The sequence below is a fragment of the Anser cygnoides genome, chromosome 25 (assembly GCF_040182565.1).
Source record: "Anser cygnoides isolate HZ-2024a breed goose chromosome 25, Taihu_goose_T2T_genome, whole genome shotgun sequence".
In the NCBI taxonomy this organism is placed as follows: domain Eukaryota; kingdom Metazoa; phylum Chordata; class Aves; order Anseriformes; family Anatidae; genus Anser; species Anser cygnoides.
In genome coordinates, this window is record NC_089897.1 from 4,161,803 (window position 1) to 4,182,189 (window position 20,387).

The window sequence follows — 20,387 nt, forward strand, 5'->3', positions numbered from 1 at the left end:
GGGAAGACGCCCAGATCTGCTGCAGGACAGCAGGAAGAGGCTTCTCCCTCCCTGCACGACCTTCCTCACCGCTGTCATTTGCTTTGCAGTGCCTCAGCCCCCCACGATCACCAAGCAGTCCGTGAAGGACTACATCGTGGACCCGCGGGACAACATCTTCATTGAATGTGAAGCCAAAGGGAACCCCGTTCCCACGTAAGTGCCTCTGTGCTGGGGCCCTGAAGTTTGTTAGCACTGGCCCTGGAGCAGCTGAGGCTCCCGGCAGGTCCACGTTGGCCACGTTGTCCCCAAAGCCAGCAGAGCTGTGCCACTGGCACCGGTTGGCACAGGTAAAGCTCTCAGCAGCCATGTACCAACCTCTCCCCTCTCCTCCCAGCTTTTCCTGGACGCGGAACGGGAAGTTCTTCAACGTGGCCAAGGACCCCAAAGTGTCCATGCGGCGGCGGTCGGGGACGTTGGTCATCGACTTCCACAGCGGGGGGCGGCCGGAGGACTACGAGGGCGAGTACCAGTGCTTCGCCCGCAATGACTTCGGCACCGCGCTCTCCAGCAAAATCCACCTCCAGGTGTCCAGTGAGTAGGGGGTCATGGGGCTGGTCAGAGGAAAGCAAGGGCTGCTTTGTAGGGGATAATGTGGACAACACCTGGTGCTCAAACATCTCAGCCTGCTGCATCCGTTACCTGCATCGGGATGCATCCAGCCACAGGGCAGCAGAGATAAAACCCAAGGGATTAGGGCTGTAGCCAACAGCAAATGCTTGGTCTAGGTTTAAGGGAAGCTTGCAGGCACAGAAATGAAGTTTGCATCGAGGTTGTTCAATTGAAACCAGGCCAGGCCCGGCGGGATGGAGGAGGGAAGGGATCTGCAAGGCGGCCGCCCTGCCCTCCTCACGTGGTGTCTGTGCTTCCCGTGGCAGAGTCTCCCCTGTGGCCCAAGGAGAAGGTGGATGTGATCGAGGTCGATGAAGGTGCTCCGCTGAGCCTGCAGTGCAACCCGCCGCCCGGCCTGCCCTCTCCCGTCATCTTCTGGATGAGCAGCTGTGAGTCGGGGAAGCCCCTGCCCAGCCCGACCCTCCGCTCCCCTCTATCACCCACCTGCAGGGTTCATTTACCCTAATTATATTTAGAGTCATTATTGCTAGCTCAGACCTTGGTGGCACCCACACGTGGCTTGGGTCGGGGGTTTGCTTTTTGCCTTCACGGGGTCACCCACCCGCAGGAGGTTCTGACTAGTCCGAACTCCCCCCGTGCAGCCATGGAGCCCATCCACCAGGACAAGCGCGTCTCCCAGGGCCAGAACGGCGACCTCTACTTCTCCAACGTCATGCTGCAGGACGCCCAGACCGACTACAGCTGCAACGCCCGCTTCCACTTCACCCACACCATCCAGCAGAAAAACCCCTACACCCTCAAGGTGAAAACCAGTAAGTGTCACGGTGATCGCTGCGGGTGGGTCTTCCCCAGCCTCCCTCGGGAAGGGTTCTCCTTTCAGGCACCCTGCTTCAGTCCTTGACATCCTTGAGACCTACCAGGCAGAAGAGTGGCATCCTTCCCTTTTGTTCAGGATGATAGAAGTTGGGATGAGGACTGGCAGGACCCGGGCTGCTGCCCTGTGGTGAGGGGGAGCTGGTTTCCTCCCAGTGCCCCGGGGAGATGCTCGGTGCAGGTCCACGCACCTGTGATGAACTGGAAAGCACTGCAGTGCAGATGGGGCATTCCCCCATCCTTAGGGAGAAGTACAATGCCAAGTGATCTTTCCCTAGTTTGAAACGTTTGAAGCACAAACCATAGCCTTTGTTTGCTCCAGGTTTAGATTTATGGGGAGCCCCCAGCTGTGCTGGTGCTGCAGGGGGGGACCGAGTGTGTGTCCATTGCCTGACCAACGAGCCTCACACAAGGCTCAGGACTTAGCGGCTGTCCAGGAGCTGACGCTCAGCCCTGGGACGTGGCAATAGGAAGGCTGGAGCCTTTGGGCCTGAGTGGGTACACACGGGATGTGCTCAGGATGGCCAGAAATGCTCAGGATGTGCTCAGGATGGCCAGCGATGCTCAGTGAGGAGTTATCCCTGGGGGGCAGGTGGAGCAGGCACAAGGCTCCCCCTGACCCCTCCATGGGCAGGGGGCCCTGGTAGCCTCCCCTCCAGCAGGGAGGCTGCTCGGGAGGAGGCCGGTTCCTGATGCCAGGGCATTTTCCACCAGGCACCTGGTGGGAACACAGGCAGGGGGCCACCAGCTGAGTGCTGCAGGGCACGAAGCTCTTGCGATGGTGCTTCTATCGCGTGCACGGCACCGGCACAACCTCGGCTGTGAGCGGTGTGAGAGCTGGCTCTGGTGTGGGGATCACTCCTGAGCCCCAGCTCTAAGAGCTCAACCAGATCTCACAGCAGCTGAGGCCGGAGGTAACGCTGTTAAAGCCTCCCGAGAGCAGGGAGCGAAGCACGACGTGAGACACAGACAGGGCCGGGAGCGTTTGGCACTTCTGTTGTAACACCCTGCCCTCTGTGCAAAGCACAAGTGGAGAATCAGCAATATAAACGCTGTAAGCAGGCACTTTGCTGGTGGCGAGGAGTGTGCGCATGTAATTCACTCTGAATATTATTTGTCTGTTTGCAGAGCTGGCCAAGTAATGCCAACGTTTACCTCCTGCTGAAGGACTGAGTCCTGAGTTAGCAGGAGCTGCAGAAATTCTGGCAAACAGAGATCCGTGCTCACTGGGGCCTCCAAGGCTTTTACCCTGGCGTATTGGTTTAGCTCTAGAAAAATATAAGGGAGAAATGCTGGGGGATTTCTGTGCAGGCAGCTACAAGCAGCTACACCCTGATGCCTCCACAGCATCTGCTCCCAGGCTGGGTGGCACTGGGCCCTCTCTGTAAGCTTTCCTTTGGAAATTTCTGTTGCATTATCAGATGCAGATGCTACGTCAGACCCCCCCCAAGAAACCCTTGTAAGCTGAAGAACCGAGGCTCCATTTTTTTGTCTATTATGATATAAAAAATCTTTATATGCCCAGCGTTCAGAGGCAACGCGTTTGTCTCAAGCTGTTCGGTGGTCTCTGCTTTAAGCCATGAGCATCAGCTGTCTTAGAAAAGTCACAGGCTGCTGGAAAACGATTGCATGTGCTTGCTATCTATCTTCTTGATGCAAGGAGAGATAAACACAAGGACTGGGGCGAGTGACACGTCTGTGCCTATTTTCCTGTGGAGCATTTTTCTGGTGGCTCGGAGCTCGGGTGGCTGCTGGGCTCCTTCGCTCTCCCATGCAGGAGCCTGCAGGTCGGGTGGGCTGGCAGTGGCTGGCAGTAAATGAGAGCAGCGTGCTATTGAGGGCTGATGGTTTCACATGGAACACAATCTACTGTAATTGTCTGGTAATTAAAAGGGATTTTGTAGTAGATTATGTTTTTAAAGCCTAATTGTTATTTTTTTTTCTATTTGTTCATCTTCTCCGTGCCTTTCTGCACCATTACGCTGCTGCCTAGCTGTGTCCAGTCTGCTCTGTGCTGGAATAAAGTAGCAGGAATACACTTACCTCCCTGAGAGAAAAATCATTTTCTTCTCAAAATTGAACTGTTTTTTTTCGAAGACACAGATGTTGTTATACCAAGAGAAAAACACTTTGAGGAAATGTTTGTGATACGATTAGGTGGTGTTTTTCATGTATTTAACTGTCTCTCCGTTTCTTAGGAGGAAAACAATCTTCTTTTCCTCTCCCGTGTCACTGTGTTATGTTGCTGTTTGTCTCCTAAGGCAGCCGTGCTCCGAGTGCCTCTCTATTGCTTCTGCTGCTGCCTGCCCTGTCCCCAGGGCCATGGCCCTGGTCCCCGTGTCACCTTGCCCCGTGCCCCTGCGCACCGCCCCACGCTCCGTGCCACTCGGTATGCTCACGCTCTTTTGTTTATTGCAGAGAAACCCCATAACGAAACGTCCTTACGAAATCACACTGACATGTACAGTGGTGAGTCTACACCGGCTTCTGGAGCCCCTCACGTGTTAACCCCCCTGTGCCTAACCCGACTCACCCCGTGCTAACCGAGCGTTGGGCTGGCTGCGAGCAGCATCCCCGTGCCTCCCGTGTGCGCGCCCCTGCTGGATGCGTGTGGTCCCTTCTGTCGTCCGTCACCCAAACTTTGCAAAAACCAACGCGAGGAAGCGAGCCGAACAACCCAACGGTGACCAAATCCCCTCCAAGTTTTGGCATCTTGAAATGATCGAGGTTTAAGCTAATTAACTGGATACGCAGAGCTCAGCTCGGGAGGTATTTGGGTTAATAGGATCTGGCACAAGTGGAAATGTCTGGGGGTGAGCGAGTCCAGCGGCTCGGCCTCAGGAAAGGCTCCTGAATTAAAGATAAGACCCACGATCCCTCTTTTCGCTGTGTTCAGAACAAGCATCTATTGCACTTGTAGCCAAACACGGGCACTGGCTGGGAGTTAAAAAAAGCAGTAGTTGGCTTTCTCAGTGCTTTGTGTCTTTGCGGTGTGGTTACACGTGTTGAGCAGGGAGGTTCCCTTTGGAGACTGCTTTTGTGTGGCTCCCTGGGGCATGATCCTGTCCCTGAAAATAGATGGGAAGTGATGGGACAACCCAGGCGAGGTGGGCAAGCAGCCCGGGCTGGTTTCACTGCCTGGGGAAGCAGAATGGGGAGATGGGGCTGAGCACGATGCTGGGAGCGCAGCCACCACTAGGCACTGCTGGGGATCCTGCTATGCCCCCATCTCGTCCCCTTCCTTCTGTTTTCCCCCCCCGGAGCCCCAGGTTTCTTCATGCCCCTACTCTGTGCCAGGCCGGAGAGCCGGGCTGGGGGGGCTTCGGTGCTGTGGGAGCGTAACTATGAGTTCAAGTGGTGCTGAGCAGCGATTTGCCTCCTGGCTTTTGTCTCTGCTAGAAACACGTGCTTGGTTTGGGAACAGGGACCAGGATCTTGCTGCCTACCAAAGGCTGGGGCGAGGGGGATCTGACCCTGAGCCAGATCCGAGGTTCTCCTGCGCGTGTTGCCAAGTGACGCAGCCACGGGGGATTTCTCTCCCCCCACAAATACTCCTCTGAGAGGCAGAGATGGCTGAGAGGCAACAAAGGGAAAACGTTTCTGGCTGGAAATGGGGCTTGGGTCTGAGTGGGAGGCTTATCTGAGGGGTCTGAGCATGCTGGGGACCCAGGGGCAGCTTGCAGCAGCACCTGGACGAGGTGGGGGCGGCGAACGGGCTGGGCATGGGCTGAAAGAGTTCGCAGAAACGGCTGCGAAAGGGGCTTGCAGGCAAAACCAGCTTCAATGGGAAGTGCACAAATTGAATCACGTTTAATAGAGGCCCGTGGGAGGAGACGTCTCCCTGGTAGGCGCACGGTGGCGAGAGCCGTAAATACAGCTTGCGCCTCCCCGAGCGACGGAAGCAGCGCGGGCGGTGTTTGTGCTTCGAAGGGAACGCACGACTCCGCGTCTGCAGCCCTTGTGGGCTCGGGGGAGAGTGCTGTGCTGATCGGGGTCCCTCAGTCTCCCGCTGCACGTGTGTGCTCAGGGAAAAGGGAAGGTGGCAGTCAGGTGGCCAGGTATGAAATACAGACCTTATCTGCACAGGCTCATAGATTTCTACTGATTTCTCGTTGTAGCCGCCTGGAATAAACTGCCTGCTCCTGGCGCTGGCTGGGCTGTTTGCACTTAACGTCCCCTGAAATGTTTTATGGGTCTGGTGGATTCAAATCCCCAACCCAAGCCCTCTAAATGACCTGTGCAAAAGTGAGCTGCAAACCAGAAACGTCTTAATAATTCATGAACTGGTGAAAAAATTGTGATCCTCGGCCCTTTTTCTTGTTGATAACTCCATGCTTCTGCCCGCAACGATCCCTCTGGGTGCTGAAACCCACCGCAGCATGGCAAGGAACCTTAGGGGGAAGGGCAGCGGGGGACAGAAACCTCTGTCCCCCCGGTATTTAGGAATTTGGGAGGTTTTGGGGTAGCTGAAGGCTTTGCAGAGCGGGATGCAGGCAAGCTGGGAGGCACCGTCCCCTCCCCTGGAGCCTGCCACGGAGCTGTCATGCCCCTCAGGGACATGGGTGGGTGAGTGCAGGGGGTGGGTGATGTCCTGGACAGCACCCATGGGACCAGGCTGATGGTGGGGACGTGGCTGAGCCCCCTCACCCCACAGCTCAGAGTGGGAGCAGTCGTTTCCCCCCTGTGAAGAGGAATTACCCCGGCAAACTGTCTGCAGCTCTGAAAGAAAGAAAAAAGGATCTCCGAGGATTAATTGAGAATTTTATTAGCAGGAGTTCATCACCTTTTTAAATAATGGAAGTGAAAGTCTTTTGTTCTTCCTTTTGGCAAACCCGTGGGATGTTTGCAAGCTGGCTGGCTGTGCAGGAGGCGAGCAGATGGGATGTGTCCGGGTGCGCATGTTCCTGTTATCGCCTCTAAGTGGGAAGGATCTGCAAGTTGATGTGCAGTTTTTAAGTGCTGTCAGGTCGGGACTTTGGGGAGGGGCACTTGGTTCCTCGGGGCGAGATGCGGCTGGTTTTGAGATGTTTTGTTTGCAGCTGAACGGGTCCAGTTTCATAGAGGTGGGGGCAACAGCAGCAATCTATCGGGAGCAGAGCCTGTTTTTGAGCACAAATAAACAGCCGTGGGATTTATTCTTCTGTTCCATCCAAGCAGAGGAGTGAGACGTTGTTATTTGTCTGACAGCTTCCAGCTGTAGCTGCCGTGAGCTCAGAGCTGGTACCTCTGCCCGAGATAATTTCTGGCCATGTCCTATTAGAAATAGCAAAACCTTTATCTGTAGTCCTCTGCTAAGGCAAAAGCTTCTCAGCTACGCAGTGTTGCTGTTAGGTTTATTAAACAAGTGGATAGCATACTAATTTATCTCCCTTATTTATAATGTTCATCATTAATATATGGCTCGTAAAATTTGGCTTGCACTGCTGCTTATCTCTTCCAGTTATGCCCTGGGCTCCCGAGCAAACAGGTTCATCGCAGTGAGGTACCCAGCCTGTCCAAACAGGCTGCAGATTGCTGGCGAATAAAAGCCAATATTGACTTATAAAATGGTACATCCCCTCTCCTGATCACATAGAAGAGAGAAGTTCACGGGTCTGGTCAGAGCTGTTGATAAATGCTGATTAGAAATCTCGCCCCTGCCTCTGCCACCGATCCGCAGGGCTCTGGCGGGGGCGAGCGGCTCTTAGCCGGGGAAATGAACACCTCCAGAAGCAGGCGAGCACAGAGCAGCACGCCTGCCCGGTGACCTGTCCCTTCGAGATGTGCCTGTCCTGGTAATCCAGTAACCAAATAATTAATTAACCCTCTGATGAGCCCATCCCGGCCACTAACTGTCGGTGTGTGGGAGCGACGTGATGCGTGAGTGTGGCCATGCCCCGGTGGGTGCGGAGCCATTTCAAAGGCATGGTTTGATTCCTGCTTGGTTTGTTTCTTCCATTTCCTTCGAGGGGCCTGGCCACAAACTTTTCCCGATTGAACTCCATAAATCGTCTCTGCCCTCTCTCTCCTTTTTCTTCCCAGCCCTTTCCCTGTGCCAGAGCCCAGGCAGAGACTTCCCAAATAGCTGGGGGCTTCCCGGTGCGGGTGAGGGAACAGCCAGGCTGCCACTGGCTCATTTGGCTAATGAAGCTTTTGGGGCCAGCAGAAAAGGGCTAGGTCTGCGCCCCAAGAGCTTGCTCCTACCCCAGGGTGGGCTTTCCCCCTGAATTGCTTCACTTTTTGCAGTGGTCTCGTGCCAAACCTGCCTGTCCTGCCCCATTTCCTAATCTCATAACTTCTGTCTCCGCTACTGCTGCTTTCAAACCCATCTCATCCTGTGTTGCCCTCACTGATCAAGATCTAGTTTAATAATTCCAATTATTAATGGGATTTATTCCATTAATATATTTTTCTCTCTCTCACAAAGAGACCCCCACGGTGTGTATCTGTAGGGAGTTGTCTCGTCTCTTCCCCTGGTTGTCTCCTGTTAAACTTTCCTGTCCAGTCCTCAAATTTGTCCTTCTGGTCTTCTGCCATCCTCCAGCTCCATTTCCAGACGGCTCGGTCCTTCCACCCAGCAGCTCCCAGTACCAGTGGGAACCTGGGGGTGCTGCCAGAGCCCCCGGCACTGCTGGGATCCTCCGTGTTGGGGACATCTCTGTGGCAAAGTGGCGCAGCTGCCCAATACACCCTTCTCGTGCCCCTTTCTCATCGCTGTCCTCCACTGAGTGTTCTGTCCATCGGCATTTCCACCTCTCATCCGACTCCAGCCCACGTCTCTGTGCTGGAGGCAGGGGCGGGCAGGATGGGTGCTGCCCCACGGGGACCGGGCTCTCCTGGTGCACCATCCCCGCTCCCTCTGCCCATCCTCTCCTTCCTCTTTCACCTCTCTGTCTGCCCAGCATCCTCTCTACACCCAGTCTTTTTCCTTTAGAAATGACTTTAAGCTCTTCTCTAGTTTCCAGGTATGTTTTGGGGTGAGGTCTGTGTGCCAGGCTTGGCCAGGAACTTGCCAGCTTCCCCAAAAAGCGCCGTGTATCGCTGGCCCTGTCTTATTGCTGCAGAGAAGGAGAATTTAAAAGCACCGTGGTTTTGGTTTTTTGTTTTTCTTTCCTGCTGATTTCAGCCCGAGGGGTTACGGAAACGACGCCCAGCTTCATGTACCCGTACGGGACCTCGAGCAGCCAGATGGTGCTCAGGGGGGTGGACCTCCTGCTGGAGTGCATCGCTTCAGGAGTGTACGTACCGGGCACGGGAGCGGGCGGGCGCCAGCAGCCCCAGTGCTCTTACAGCTCAAATGCTGAGTCGCTGGTGGAAACACCTTTGGCTACGAGAAGGGAGCATTCCCTTCCGTTTCTGTTAACTGCTGTTAGCGACGCTCCCATAACCTACAGAAGGGATAAGAGCATGCAAGGAGACAGCTGAGTTTTGCAGTACTGTTCGGAGAAGGAAGTATCTCTGGATACTTGCTGTGCAAGGATGGTTTCCCACCGATTTGTCCTGACAGCTATTTGCAGATCTCTTAGGTGCTCCTTACCTTGCTGTATAAACTGCAGGTGAGGACACTGGGGGTCCATGGGCCTGCAGAAGTGTCCTGGGCACGGAGTGGGACTTTGGTCATGCTCCTGTGGTGTGCTGCACCATGCTGCTGTGCACCTTCCAGCGTCCCCAGGCACGAGGGGGGACACGAACCCTGCTCCTCACCAGCTCAGGTCGAGTTTTAGGGGCTGTAGTAGGAAGGAGGGTGGCCCAGCAGTCCTCCCTGGGTTTGAGAGGTTCCACGCGCAGGATCATCTCTTGCTTTCTTAGGAAGGTTTTTCTCATCTTGCAAGTGCGTTTATCTCCTTCCCTCTCCTTAGACCAGCACCAGACATCATGTGGTACAAGAAAGGAGGTGAGCTCCCCGCAGGCAAGACCAAGCTGGAGAACTTCAACAAGGCTCTTCGGATCTCCAACGTCTCGGAGGAAGACTCCGGGGAGTATTTCTGCTTGGCCTCGAACAAGATGGGAAGCATCCGCCACACGATCTCGGTGAGAGTGAAGGGTACGTCGCCTTTACCTTGCCATCTTCTTCACTTTCACGGCCAGAAATTGAGGGGGGAAAGCGTGGTCTGGGGGCTTCCCACGTGGGCTGTGCTGCATCCAGCCCGATCAGCATCTCCAACCCGCCCTACGGGCAGTGGGAGCTGTGGGCTCTGCTCCCCAGTTGCATTTGTTTGCAGAAGACAGAATGGTTTGGGTTGGAACCTCTGATGGACATCTGGTCCAATTTACTACGTGTGTAACCGGTACGTTTTTGTGTTTTAAAGCTGCTCCATACTGGCTGGACGAGCCCCAAAACCTCATTTTGGCCCCTGGCGAGGATGGCAGGCTGGTTTGCCGAGCCAACGGGAACCCCAAGCCTGCGATACAGTGGCTGGTGAACGGGGAGCCCATAGAAGGTGAGCCGGGGGGGGGGGTCTGCACCTCCTCTGCAGAAATGGAGCTGAGCATGAGCCAGAGCTGCCATCAGGGTGCCAGGCACCCGCCGGGTGCTGTGCGGGGTCCAGGCATTGCAGCACACAAGCCACCTGCTTGGCTGGGGCAGGGCCAGCCGAACCCCGTCTGGAGGCTGGGAACACCGTGTGCCACCATCTCCCTTTATCTGGGCTGAGAGGGAAAGACACATCATAAAACACAGGGTCTTGTGAATTTTAATTTGAGCTTTGATTTAATGTGTCCTCTCCGTCTCTCCTGTTTTGAAGCTTCTCCGCCCAACCCGAGCCGCGAGGTGGCTGGAGACACCATCGTATTTCGAGACACCCAGATCGGCAGCAGCGCCGTGTACCAGTGCAACGCTTCCAACGAGCACGGCTACCTCCTGGCCAACGCCTTCGTCAGCGTCCTGGGTAGGTGCCCGCGGGGACAGGGCAGCCCCGTGCAGCTGCTCCGCGCCTGGCTGGGGAAGGAAAACCCCAGAAGTGGCCGTCAGGACCCTGCAGGGTGTCAGGGCGTGAAATGCTCCCCTGCAGAACGGTGGCTCCTGCTTCTGTTAGTAAGGAAGATAACACCCCGTACTCAAGTTTTCCTTGGATGTTTTCCCTGTTTGCTTTCCTTTCTTGTTAGCTGCTCTGAGATTAATGTACACTTACACACGACCTCTGCAGCTGGGTTTGGGATTGAAAGTCCATTGCCATATACCCGCAAAGCCAGGCAAAGGGTGAGCAAGCGCTGCTGGAGCTGAGGTGTAAGCTGTTCTGTGGGTGAAGCTGGAAAGGGGAAGAGAAATAGGAGCGAATGGAGCAGCTCTGATGAGTCTTGAAAGCCTCAATAAGGACCAGTGAACAAAAAAAAGGAGATGGGTGACAGGACTGGGAAGCGCAGGGCCTGGTTTGTGCTCTCGTTCAGTAGCTGGGTCTCTGGTGCTTGCAGACGTGCCACCACGGATACTGGCCCCTCGCAACCAGCTGATCAAAGTCATCCAGTACAACAGGACCCGGCTGGACTGCCCCTTCTTCGGCTCCCCCATCCCCACCCTGCGCTGGTAAGCACGGCAGCGCTTCCCCTGCCGGCTGGGAGGGCTGGCCGGGGCGGTGTCCTGCTCTTTCTTCCCTTACAAGAGTTCTTTGTACGGCTGTGAGGTTTAAGAACGGCCAGGGGAACACGCTGGACGGAGGGAACTACAAAGCGCACGAGAACGGGAGCCTGGAGATGAACATGGCTCGGAAGGAGGACCAGGGCATCTACACCTGCGTCGCCACCAACATCCTGGGCAAAGCGGAGGCTCAGGTTCGCCTGGAAGTCAAAGGTGGGAGCTCAGGAGCAAAATGCGCTCTTGGATCCTCTGAAACTTGCTGCAGAAATGAACGTTTAAGTAAAGGGAGGTTGACGGTGCGCTCCGACAGTCTGCACTACGACATTTGGAGCTGGGATACAGAAATGGGTAGAGATCCCTTCTTTATGGGGAAAACAAAGTTATGGGTACACTGAAGCTCTAGAAGGGCTTGGTGTGGATATCAAACTGTGAGATGCCATGAGCATTGCAAAAAGAAACACAAAGAGTGCATCAAGAATAAATAAAACATTTTCAGATGGCAATAAAAAACAGTAAAACAATAAAAGTTAAATAAACCATTTTCAGAATCAGGTTTCTGTTGGGTTTTCCCTGTTCAGCAAAGCTGTTTGCTGAGTCAGAAAAGTGGGTATTTGTTAAAGGGTCAGCATGAATTAATGGTTTGTTAAACGAGTTTATTTGCAAGCATTTGTAGCAGAGATGGTTTAGCGAGCTGACGTGCACGTTTGTCCTTTCCAAGAGACACCGCTGTCAAGCTTTGATCGAGCTCCTGAGCTGAGACCCCGCAGCTCAGCCCCTGACATTTCCTCTGTGACTTTTTGCAGACCCCACCAGGATTGTGCGAGGCCCCGAGGACCAGGTGGTGAAGAGGGGCTCCATGCCTCGCCTCCACTGCCGCGTCAAGCACGACCCGACACTGAAGCTCACGGTCACCTGGCTGAAAGACGATGCACCCCTCTACATTGGAAACAGGTTTGTGTTTACCATTTCTGTGTTGTCTCTCCAAAATCGCTGGGATTTTTACTCCCCGCTGCAAACTGCTTCAGGAGTCACCGGGGATAATAAGGAGAAATGTTGAGTTCCACCTAGGCAACATCTGCTGCTCTTGATGCTTTCAGCGTTATTAGCTCCTTCCAACAGAGGCTGCCTAGCAGTTAAAATTGACTTGCCAGTAAATCAAGGCATTGATCTGAGGTTTTATTTACAGATATTTTAGAACACCTTGATAAAATGTATGTGTTAATAACGAGCTACTTCAAAATGAATGTTTATCAGCTGTGAGAGGTACGGTTGTAATTTCCTTTCCATAGCCTGATCTGCTTCTCATGGAATGAGATCTGATCACGGGACACAGGCCTGGCTTCCTAAAGGTGTGATTCTCCCAGATACATACCCAGAGCAGATTCACTGATTCCTTTGAGGAATAACTCAATGCATCCTTAGCTGATAAAATCTTCAGACTAGCGAGGTGCTCCTGTTCTCTTTGGGCTGTTTTGTGTGTTTTATCAGAGAACAGTTAGGCTTCAATCCTGCTGCCTAAAGCTCTTAGGAACTGTTGTGTTATTGCTTTCAACCCTTTAAGGATGAAGAAAGAAGATGACGGTCTGACGATATATGGCGTGGCAGAAAAGGACCAAGGCGATTACACCTGCGTAGCCAGCACGGAGCTGGACAAGGATTCAGCTAAGGCCTACCTCACTGTCCTAGGTAAAGGTGTTCTGGCAGCGTGCTGACACACAGCTAGGTGCTGTACTTGCCCTGCAATAGATTGACTTCAAGGTCAGGCTGAAAGGGGGATCTGTGGGCGCAGAGCTGTCCTCTAACGCAGGGGTGGTGCTCAGGGAGCTGCTGGCAGAGCAGTTGTTCACTTGCTGCAGGACTCAGCAAGGACACGCAACCTGACCTCAGACTCACTCAAACAATGCCACCGGATTTGAACGGAAGGGAACTTGCATTTGAGAGAGGAAAAAAAAAACCAAACTTATTATGTGCAGCTAAAAATACCCAGGTGGTAGTGGAAGCTCTGAGAGAGCAGCCCTACATTTGGGAGCGAACGTAACCGAGTCTGAGCGTGCTGAGAACCGTGTGACACCCAGCAGGTGAGTGAAGCAGCATAAGGAGCAACAAACTGAAACCCATTCCCATACTCGTTTACGACAGATCTTCTCCAAAAACCACCCAGATTTATCAGCTCCTGCTCTTGGCCACCTCCACTCTTGTGCAGGGTCTCCATTCATCTCAGCACCCCACCCCACCAGCAATACTGGCATAGACCCACCGTGCCCTACAAAGGCAGGAGTGTGACATAAATCCCATATGCCTAATAATTTGACTGGGCTTATTTCCCTTCCTCACCCCCTAATAGCTAATTAACTCTGTACCGGGCTGATGCTTCCCCTTTGCAGTGTACTAGAAATATGGAGAAAGGTGTGCAGAGTGCTGGGGGTCTCTGGGGGCAGGATTTGCTTACTCTGGTCCCCAGGGAGGTTTGGATCCTCCTGAAATCTGACTGTGTGTGTGACTTTATATTTATCAGGTGCTCCTTTCACCACCCAAGCTTAATGACTAAACTAACCCTGTTAACAACCAATGTCTTACCTTGCAGCAGTCCCTGCTAACCGCTTGAGAGACTTACCTAAAGGTAATCGTCACTAATTCATTTGGTTTATTTTATTTCATAAGTTGATTTTTGTTTTGCCTTGTCAATAACTCCAGCAGAAAAGCTAGGCGTAGCAGGTGACCAAGCTGTGAGCTGATGCTTCCAAGTCCTGCCCAAGTTGTCCTTGAAATCCCATCCAGATGGGCACGGATAAGAAGGACACATCCCTTCGTGTCCCACAGTGCCAATTCTTGAGTGCACAAATCACCTTACCCATAGCTGGAAACGGTGAGCCCTGAGGGTAGAGAAAAGAAATCATGTTGAATTTCCTAACTTTTACCTGGAAAAGGTGTTGCTGTTATTGCATCAGCTGGATCTGTAGGAGCACTGGTTTGTGACAGCATAAAGACACCAGAATTGTGCCCAGGGCATTTTCTAACCAAGTATGTATTTTCAGTTAGGTTTGGTGTCCTTTCCACTCTGTTTGTTTGCAATTATTTTCAGAACGGTGGCATGTAGCTTGTTGTAAGATATCCCCTTGCTAAGCCACCCTCGTGCTTGCAGCATCAGACGATGTCAGTGCCTACGGGTCGGGTTTCAAGATGAGGTGCAATCAGGACGTGAGCACGTTTGTATTAAAAAAATAAAAATAAAAGTGCACTAGCTTACCAAAAGCAGAAGGACATGAAACATGTCCTCCTGCGGGTCTGGGCTGGCATGGCCAGGGCTTCCCTGCCCCAAAGGAGCAATAGGAACGGGGGCTCCCGGGACCACCCAGCCTCACCCATCTCCTTGCTGGGCCCGCAGAGCGCCCCGACCGGCCGCGGGACCTGGAGCTGACGGACCTGGCCGAGAGGAGCGTGCGGCTGACGTGGATTCCCGGCGATGACAACAACAGCCCCATCACAGGTCAGCGGCCGTGCTCTCCCGTCTCTTGGGAGAGGGGTGGATGGAGGGAGGCGTCCTTGTGAGCCGCGCGGGGCACCCCGCCGCCGGGCTGACCCCTCCGTCCTCTCCCCCAGACTACATCGTGCAGTTCGAGGAGGACCGCTTCCAGCCCGGCACCTGGCACAACCACTCCAGGTACCCCGGCAGCGTCAACTCGGCCGTCCTGAGCCTCTCCCCGTACGTCAACTACCAGTTTCGGGTGATTGCCGTGAACGACGTGGGCAGCAGCCTGCCCAGCGTGCCCTCTGAGCGATACCAGACCAACGGGGCGCGTGAGTACCAGCCACCCCATCCCAGCAGCTGGCCACCAGCATCCCCACCTAGGGTGTGATGGAGATGGTTTATTGTGATTTGGACAATGCCAGACTTGCCCCTCGTGGGGTGGGAACCCAGCTCCTAGAACACGAAGGGCTCACACAGGGAATGAGCTGTGCCATGCAGCCGTGTGCCGGGCTGTGATTTTTTAAACCACATCCCCGAACCTCGGAGTGGTGCTGTGCAAAGCAGCAGAGCCTGAACAGAAAGATTCCTGCGGTGGTTGTTCCGGGAGAAGCTGTTGAAGGCAGGCCATTTGTAAAGAAATCTTTCTAAAGAAAATCTTTCTTCCTTTCTGGCCACAGGAAGCTCAGAAGTCTCTTGGAAAATTAGACTTCCAAGTGTAAAGTGGCCCCAAGCAAAAGAGATTTTGTTCCAAAGCTGCTAATTCACTGTCCACTGCTGGAGCTGGGCAGGGGCCCAGATCAATGCTCGAGTAAAGTGTGCTCCGGTCCACGACGAGACTCGGCTCTGCAGTGTGTGCCCGGTGCCCTGTGCTTTGTAGAAAACTTGGGAAAATTCAGGGGAGGAATTCACGGGAAGCTCAGGAGTTTTGCTGCACTTCTTGGCCATTGCAGACACGCTTCTGCAACATCTACTGGCACCTAGTGTTGGGCTGTGACATTGCTCTGCTTGTCTCAGATTTCAAAAGTGTCAGGCTCGGCTCCCAGGGATGCTTCACAATGGGTCTTTTTTAAAGATTTAGGGCAACATTTTTTTGGGGAAAAAAAAAAGGGTTCCTAAATAAATGGCCTGGTTTTCAAGAGTGCAGAGAATCTCATGTTCCATTAACCTGAATGGGAAGTTAAAACTCCTTGAAAAAGCAGGCCATTAGCTGCTGTTCCAGAAGTAATTTGGGCTTGCGCAGTAACTGGGTTTTAACCACACAAACGGTCATTTTTCAGCATTATAAACTGATATTTTTTCTCCCTAATGTGAATATCAGGTCCTGAAATTAACCCAACAGGAGTTCAAGGAGCAGGGACCCAAAAAAACAACATGGAGATAACCTGGACGGTGAGTTTTTCTTTGACTGCAATCCAGATGCTCACACGTAGGGGACTCAGGATTTCTAGCACGTGCGATGTACCGCACAGAATACCCTAACCCTAATGATCATAAAGGAAATAAAAAGCAGAAGATACGCCCATGAGAGAGGCTATTGCTAGTGCCTGCAAGAAGACTTGTGATAAAAAAATAATTTGCAACAATGGAAGACAAAGGAAAGATGCGGGACCACAGATAGAAGCTGGGGAGGATGCTCAGGAGCCTGATATACATGGGGCTTACAGAGCAGCTCCTGCTTTTCTCCATCGACCAGCAGGTGTCATCCAGGAATAAGCCAAAGTGTGCAGGGAGGCTACGAACTGCAGTGGGAGCATGGGCTGGGAAATAAGGGAAGGGGGTATGGTTTGGGGTTCTGCCTAGGGTCTGCAGGCAAGGAGTAGGTACGACTCTCTTTGGGAACAAAATATAGACCCTCCTCGAGGCTTGCTGGTGGAGCATGAACTAAGAAGCAGCTGCTGAGCAGAACCTTTTGGAGCTCCATAGCAGAGAAATGCAGCTGCTCTTTCCCCCCCTCACTTTCTCTTTCTGTTTTGCTCCGTTAAGCCCCTGAACGCAACCCAGGCGTACGGGCCCAACCTCAGGTACATCGTGAGATGGAGGCGCAGGGACCCGCGCGGGAGCTGGTACAACGAGACAGTGAAGACCCCGAGGCACGTGGTCTGGAACACCCCCATCTACGTCCCCTACGAGATCAAAGTGCAGGCAGAGAACGACTTCGGCAGAGCACCAGAGCCTGACACCGTCATCGGCTACTCAGGGGAAGATTGTGAGTATTTTCTCAGCCGCAGCCCGTAAGTGTTTCCAAAGAGCAGGATCCCATCCAAGGGCAGGGGTGGGCACCCACGCCCCAGCTATGTTCACAGCAGTGCTTGATTTGGCACAAAAATCCAGCCCCAGGCATTGGGAGAAAGAGGTTTGGGTCTGTTCTGGGCTGTCTGCAGGTACCTGCAGGACCCAAACCACTCAGCCTCTCCCTCTGTAAGACCCAGATAATACCTCCAGTCTAGAAGGTGGTAAAATTTCCTTAAGAACAACTCTGTCTGTCTTCCAATGAACTGCATTAAATTTCTTGTCCCCGCCATCTGCACAGCACCAAGTCCATCTTGGATGAGAGGTGCTACCACTGGCTGAGATGGTGTTGGTTCATCCTGGACTGGCTTTTTGTGCCTCTGACAAAGCCCCAGCTAAGCCACAGCTTGGGCTCCTGTTTGCAGCACACCACTGGCTCAGCTTGTCTTCCTTTAAAACTCTCCATGTGGTCGTGCACAACAGTGGCTGGCTTGTTTAATTCTCTTTCCCTTTCTTTTTGGACTGCTGTTGTCACCCTCTGCCTGTAGCATCCAGCACTCTGACCTATGATCCTTATCCCGCCACGAACATGTGGTTTGCTGTCAACAACTTCATTTTTAAAGAGATATAAATGAGTTCCTCTCAGTGCCACAAATCAGCAGGGGTCTCTGGCCAAGTGACTTTGGGATTACCAAGAAGTAAGGCAGATAAGCCAGCAAGCCATCCGTGACTCTAGGCTTGAAGTCAAGGGGACGCAAAAAGAGTGCAGCACTTGTAAGAAACTCTGTGTTCCTGGTGCTGAGATAGCACCCAGCACGTCCTCACGCTGGGCATCTCCTCGAGGAGATGGGGAAAGTGGAAGAAAGGATGGGCAGAAAGGGTGGGAGACAGGGCAGGAGCCTGGGGCTGAGCGCCTAGGGCTGAGCACCAAAACTGAGTGGTGCCCAGCTGAGAGCTCGCTATTGGAGAAGCTCCACCATGACCTGACTGCACGGCTGTCCCCGCGTTGCTCCTTGTGCACTACGAGGTGGTTTTTTTGTGGTTTCGGATGAAACCTTGTGCAATGAGCTTGAGGTTTGGGGGAGGACCTGTAAGAGCCTGTACATGTGTGCTTTACGTAGAGGCAAACCAGGGAGACCGAACTCACATCTCCCACCCAGAAGTGCACAGGTGTGCTCCTGCCCATGTCCCAAAGGGTGGGACGTGTAGAAAAAAACCAGCAGAAGTAGCTCTATCGTGTCTGAATTTTCTTCACAAATAATGGCAGATTTCTACATGCAGGCAGGTGATCTGAAAAGGAGGTTAAAAAAAAAAAAAAAAAAGCTTATGTCAGATAAAAGTGTGGGGCCGGAGGTGAGTGGTGGTGTGCTGCGGGCATGTGCGCGGTCATGGGGCTCCTCAGCCTAACGGAGGGCAGCCAAGAAGCCCAGAGTTGGCCTGCCTTTGCTGCTTCAGGAAATCCTCCAAAACCGAATGTAAGGAGGGAGAAAACGGCCACGATTTCTCCCGGCGATGAAATGCCTGGAGCAGACGAGGGGTGCCAGCAGATGGCAGAGGCGGCGTGCGCGGGCGCTGCTCGCCGGGTTGGCAGCGGGGCGCGGGGAGCGCCGTGTGCTGACCGCGCTCTGCTTTGTCCCCGACCGCCTAGATCCCAAGGCTGCGCCTACGGATGTTAGGATAAGAGTTTTAAACAGCACTGCCATTGCCCTGACGTGGACCCGCGTGCACCTGGACACCATCCAGGGACAGCTTAAGGAGTACAGAGTGAGCAAAAGCAAATCTCTCCGGCGCGGACTATTAACACGGCTAACCTGCTCACCGGCCCAGGTGGCCCCCTTGGTGGAGCCGTCTGCAGTGGGGATGACAGAAAACTTTGCTCTGGCCACCCTGACCTTTTCTGGGGTGCAGGCCAGGCGCTGAGCCCCCTCTGGGGCGGCACCAGAGACGAAAAGCCTTGGGATGCTCTGTGCGGGGTCTGAGTGGGGTGGGGACATCTTCCTTGGCTCCCCAAGACCCTGGGGTGCCTTTGAGCACCAAGGGGCCGACTCTGCGGTGGCTCTGCCCGTGCAGAGAGGCATCCCCTGGCCCCACAGCTGCTCAGAAGCGCAGGCTGCCTGGCTCTGGGGGGAAATGACCTTGGAGAAGTACAGACGGGCTGCATTTTGTGTCATCCCCAAAGTCCCTACATCATCTTCTAATGGACGCCAAGCCCTGCAAAGTCTAAACCCAGTACTCCGCACTAACTGGCAACTAAAGGCAGCATGGATCCTGGTTTTTTACTTCTAATGTTGAGATTTACTGCTAAGGTAAATTACGGAGGATAGACCCTGTTCAAAACAATCAAAAGTCTGGACCGAGCCCTTCTAGCAGGGTTTATAACTCCACCAAAGGCGTGTGTCCCGCAGGCATTTATAACATTTCAAATCCAATCATTCACTGAGCGTAAAGGAAGCTCTCTGGGTGCCGCTTTCATTTTTTTCTGCCTCTGCTCTGTTATCCTGGTCGATTTTCCGAACGAATCTTATTTCTGCGTGAAATAAGATTTACAGTCGGGGCTCCGCATCGGAGGCTCTCCGAGTTCAGACTTTCCATTGTGGCCGGACGTGTCGCACCTCGCCTAACCCACAGCCACTAATCCGGGTAGGAAGGGGGAGCACTCGGTGTCCAGCACTGAGAGCTGGATGCCAGGGGCAGCTCTTGGCAGTTTGAGCTTTGCTGCGTTCACCTTGCACCCCTCACCAAGCTCCTACCCCTGGTGCCTCAGCCTCCTCCTCGGGTACCTGCCTGAGGGGCGAGGAGCTTCTTTAATCGCTTCTCATTGAAAAGACAAAGTTTTGCTGTGCTTTGTTAATGAAAAAGAACTTAAAACGGGAAAAGCTTCACTTGCCATGCATGTTTCTTGAAGGCCTATTTCTGGAGAGACAGTAGTTTGCTGAAGAACCTGTGGGTCTCCAAAAAACGGCAGTATGTGAGTTTTCCTGGAGACCGAAACCGGGGCATAGTGTCCCGGCTGTTTCCTTACAGCAACTACAAGCTTGAGATGGTTGTAACCAACGGCAGAGGAGATGGGCCTCGCAGCGAAGTTAAGGAGTTCCCCACCCCAGAAGGAGGTACGTCCTCGCCGCCTCGCTGCGGCTCCCGGCACCTCGTGCAGGGGCTGGGATGGCTTCGCGCAGCTCAGCCCAGCTCTGCAGGGTTGACCAGGAGCCGTGCAGGGCCGTGATGCTGCTGGGGAGAAGCTCCAGGGGTGGATTTTAGCTGAAGGTGGGCAGCAGCAGCAGGACAGCAGCACTGTCACAGCGCGCTGCTGCGTGCCCTCGTCCCCGCGGGGCAGGTGACATCTCTGCGGCTACCCCTGGAGCCAACTCCCGGCACCGTCCCATTGATCGTCCCCCACTTCGGGTGCTTTTAGCACACCAGGGACCAGGCTGAACAAGAGAAGGGCTTGCAAAGGCCCCGCAGAGGCACAGCACTGTGCCCTTGGCTGGCTGCGTCACCTCCAAGTGTCCCCGCAGCTCTGTGAAATGGGAACGGAGGAGTTCCTCTTGCTCAGTAAAAGGCGGAGAAATCTTTGCAAGACCTCCGTGGTTTTGTTCTGGAAGTCTGTCCCTAGTGCTCCTATCAGGCTTTTAAAGCAGGAACACCTCCTTC

The 20,387-nt window shown here is 53.7% G+C and overlaps 2 protein-coding genes across 21 annotated transcripts in view; one reads left to right on the forward strand and one right to left on the reverse strand.

Annotated features, from left to right (window-relative positions):
• Positions 1-20,387, forward strand: part of NFASC (neurofascin) — an 87,354-nt gene that overhangs the window by 37,158 nt on the left and 29,809 nt on the right. For 8 of the 20 annotated variants that reach the window (XM_066983210.1, XM_048070839.2, XM_066983215.1 and 5 more), the window contains 20 exons: positions 90-195; positions 377-573; positions 918-1,040; positions 1,254-1,424; positions 3,904-3,954; positions 8,591-8,702; positions 9,324-9,508; positions 9,774-9,905; positions 10,209-10,352; positions 10,876-10,987; positions 11,085-11,251; positions 11,842-11,989; positions 12,600-12,724; positions 13,623-13,658; positions 14,424-14,525; positions 14,639-14,836; positions 15,826-15,896; positions 16,491-16,713; positions 18,385-18,500; positions 19,642-19,846. In XM_066983210.1, the coding sequence (XP_066839311.1) occupies positions 90-195; positions 377-573; positions 918-1,040; positions 1,254-1,424; positions 3,904-3,954; positions 8,591-8,702; positions 9,324-9,508; positions 9,774-9,905; positions 10,209-10,352; positions 10,876-10,987; positions 11,085-11,251; positions 11,842-11,989; positions 12,600-12,724; positions 13,623-13,658; positions 14,424-14,525; positions 14,639-14,836; positions 15,826-15,896; positions 16,491-16,713; positions 18,385-18,500; positions 19,642-19,846 (2,724 nt within the window). The remainder of the gene's footprint in view (positions 1-89; positions 196-376; positions 574-917; positions 1,041-1,253; positions 1,425-3,903; positions 3,955-8,590; positions 8,703-9,323; positions 9,509-9,773; positions 9,906-10,208; positions 10,353-10,875; positions 10,988-11,084; positions 11,252-11,841; positions 11,990-12,599; positions 12,725-13,622; positions 13,659-14,423; positions 14,526-14,638; positions 14,837-15,825; positions 15,897-16,490; positions 16,714-18,384; positions 18,501-19,641; positions 19,847-20,387) is intronic. The other 12 variants (XM_048070848.2, XM_048070855.2, XM_048070856.2 and 9 more) reach the window with 5 other exon arrangements.
• Positions 13,871-20,387, reverse strand: part of RBBP5 (RB binding protein 5, histone lysine methyltransferase complex subunit) — a 91,994-nt gene continuing 85,477 nt past the window's right edge. Inside the window, exon 14 of the mRNA XM_048070868.2 lies at positions 13,871-13,911. Coding sequence (XP_047926825.1) covers positions 13,886-13,911 — 26 coding nt within the window. The 3' untranslated portion in view covers positions 13,871-13,885. The remainder of the gene's footprint in view (positions 13,912-20,387) is intronic.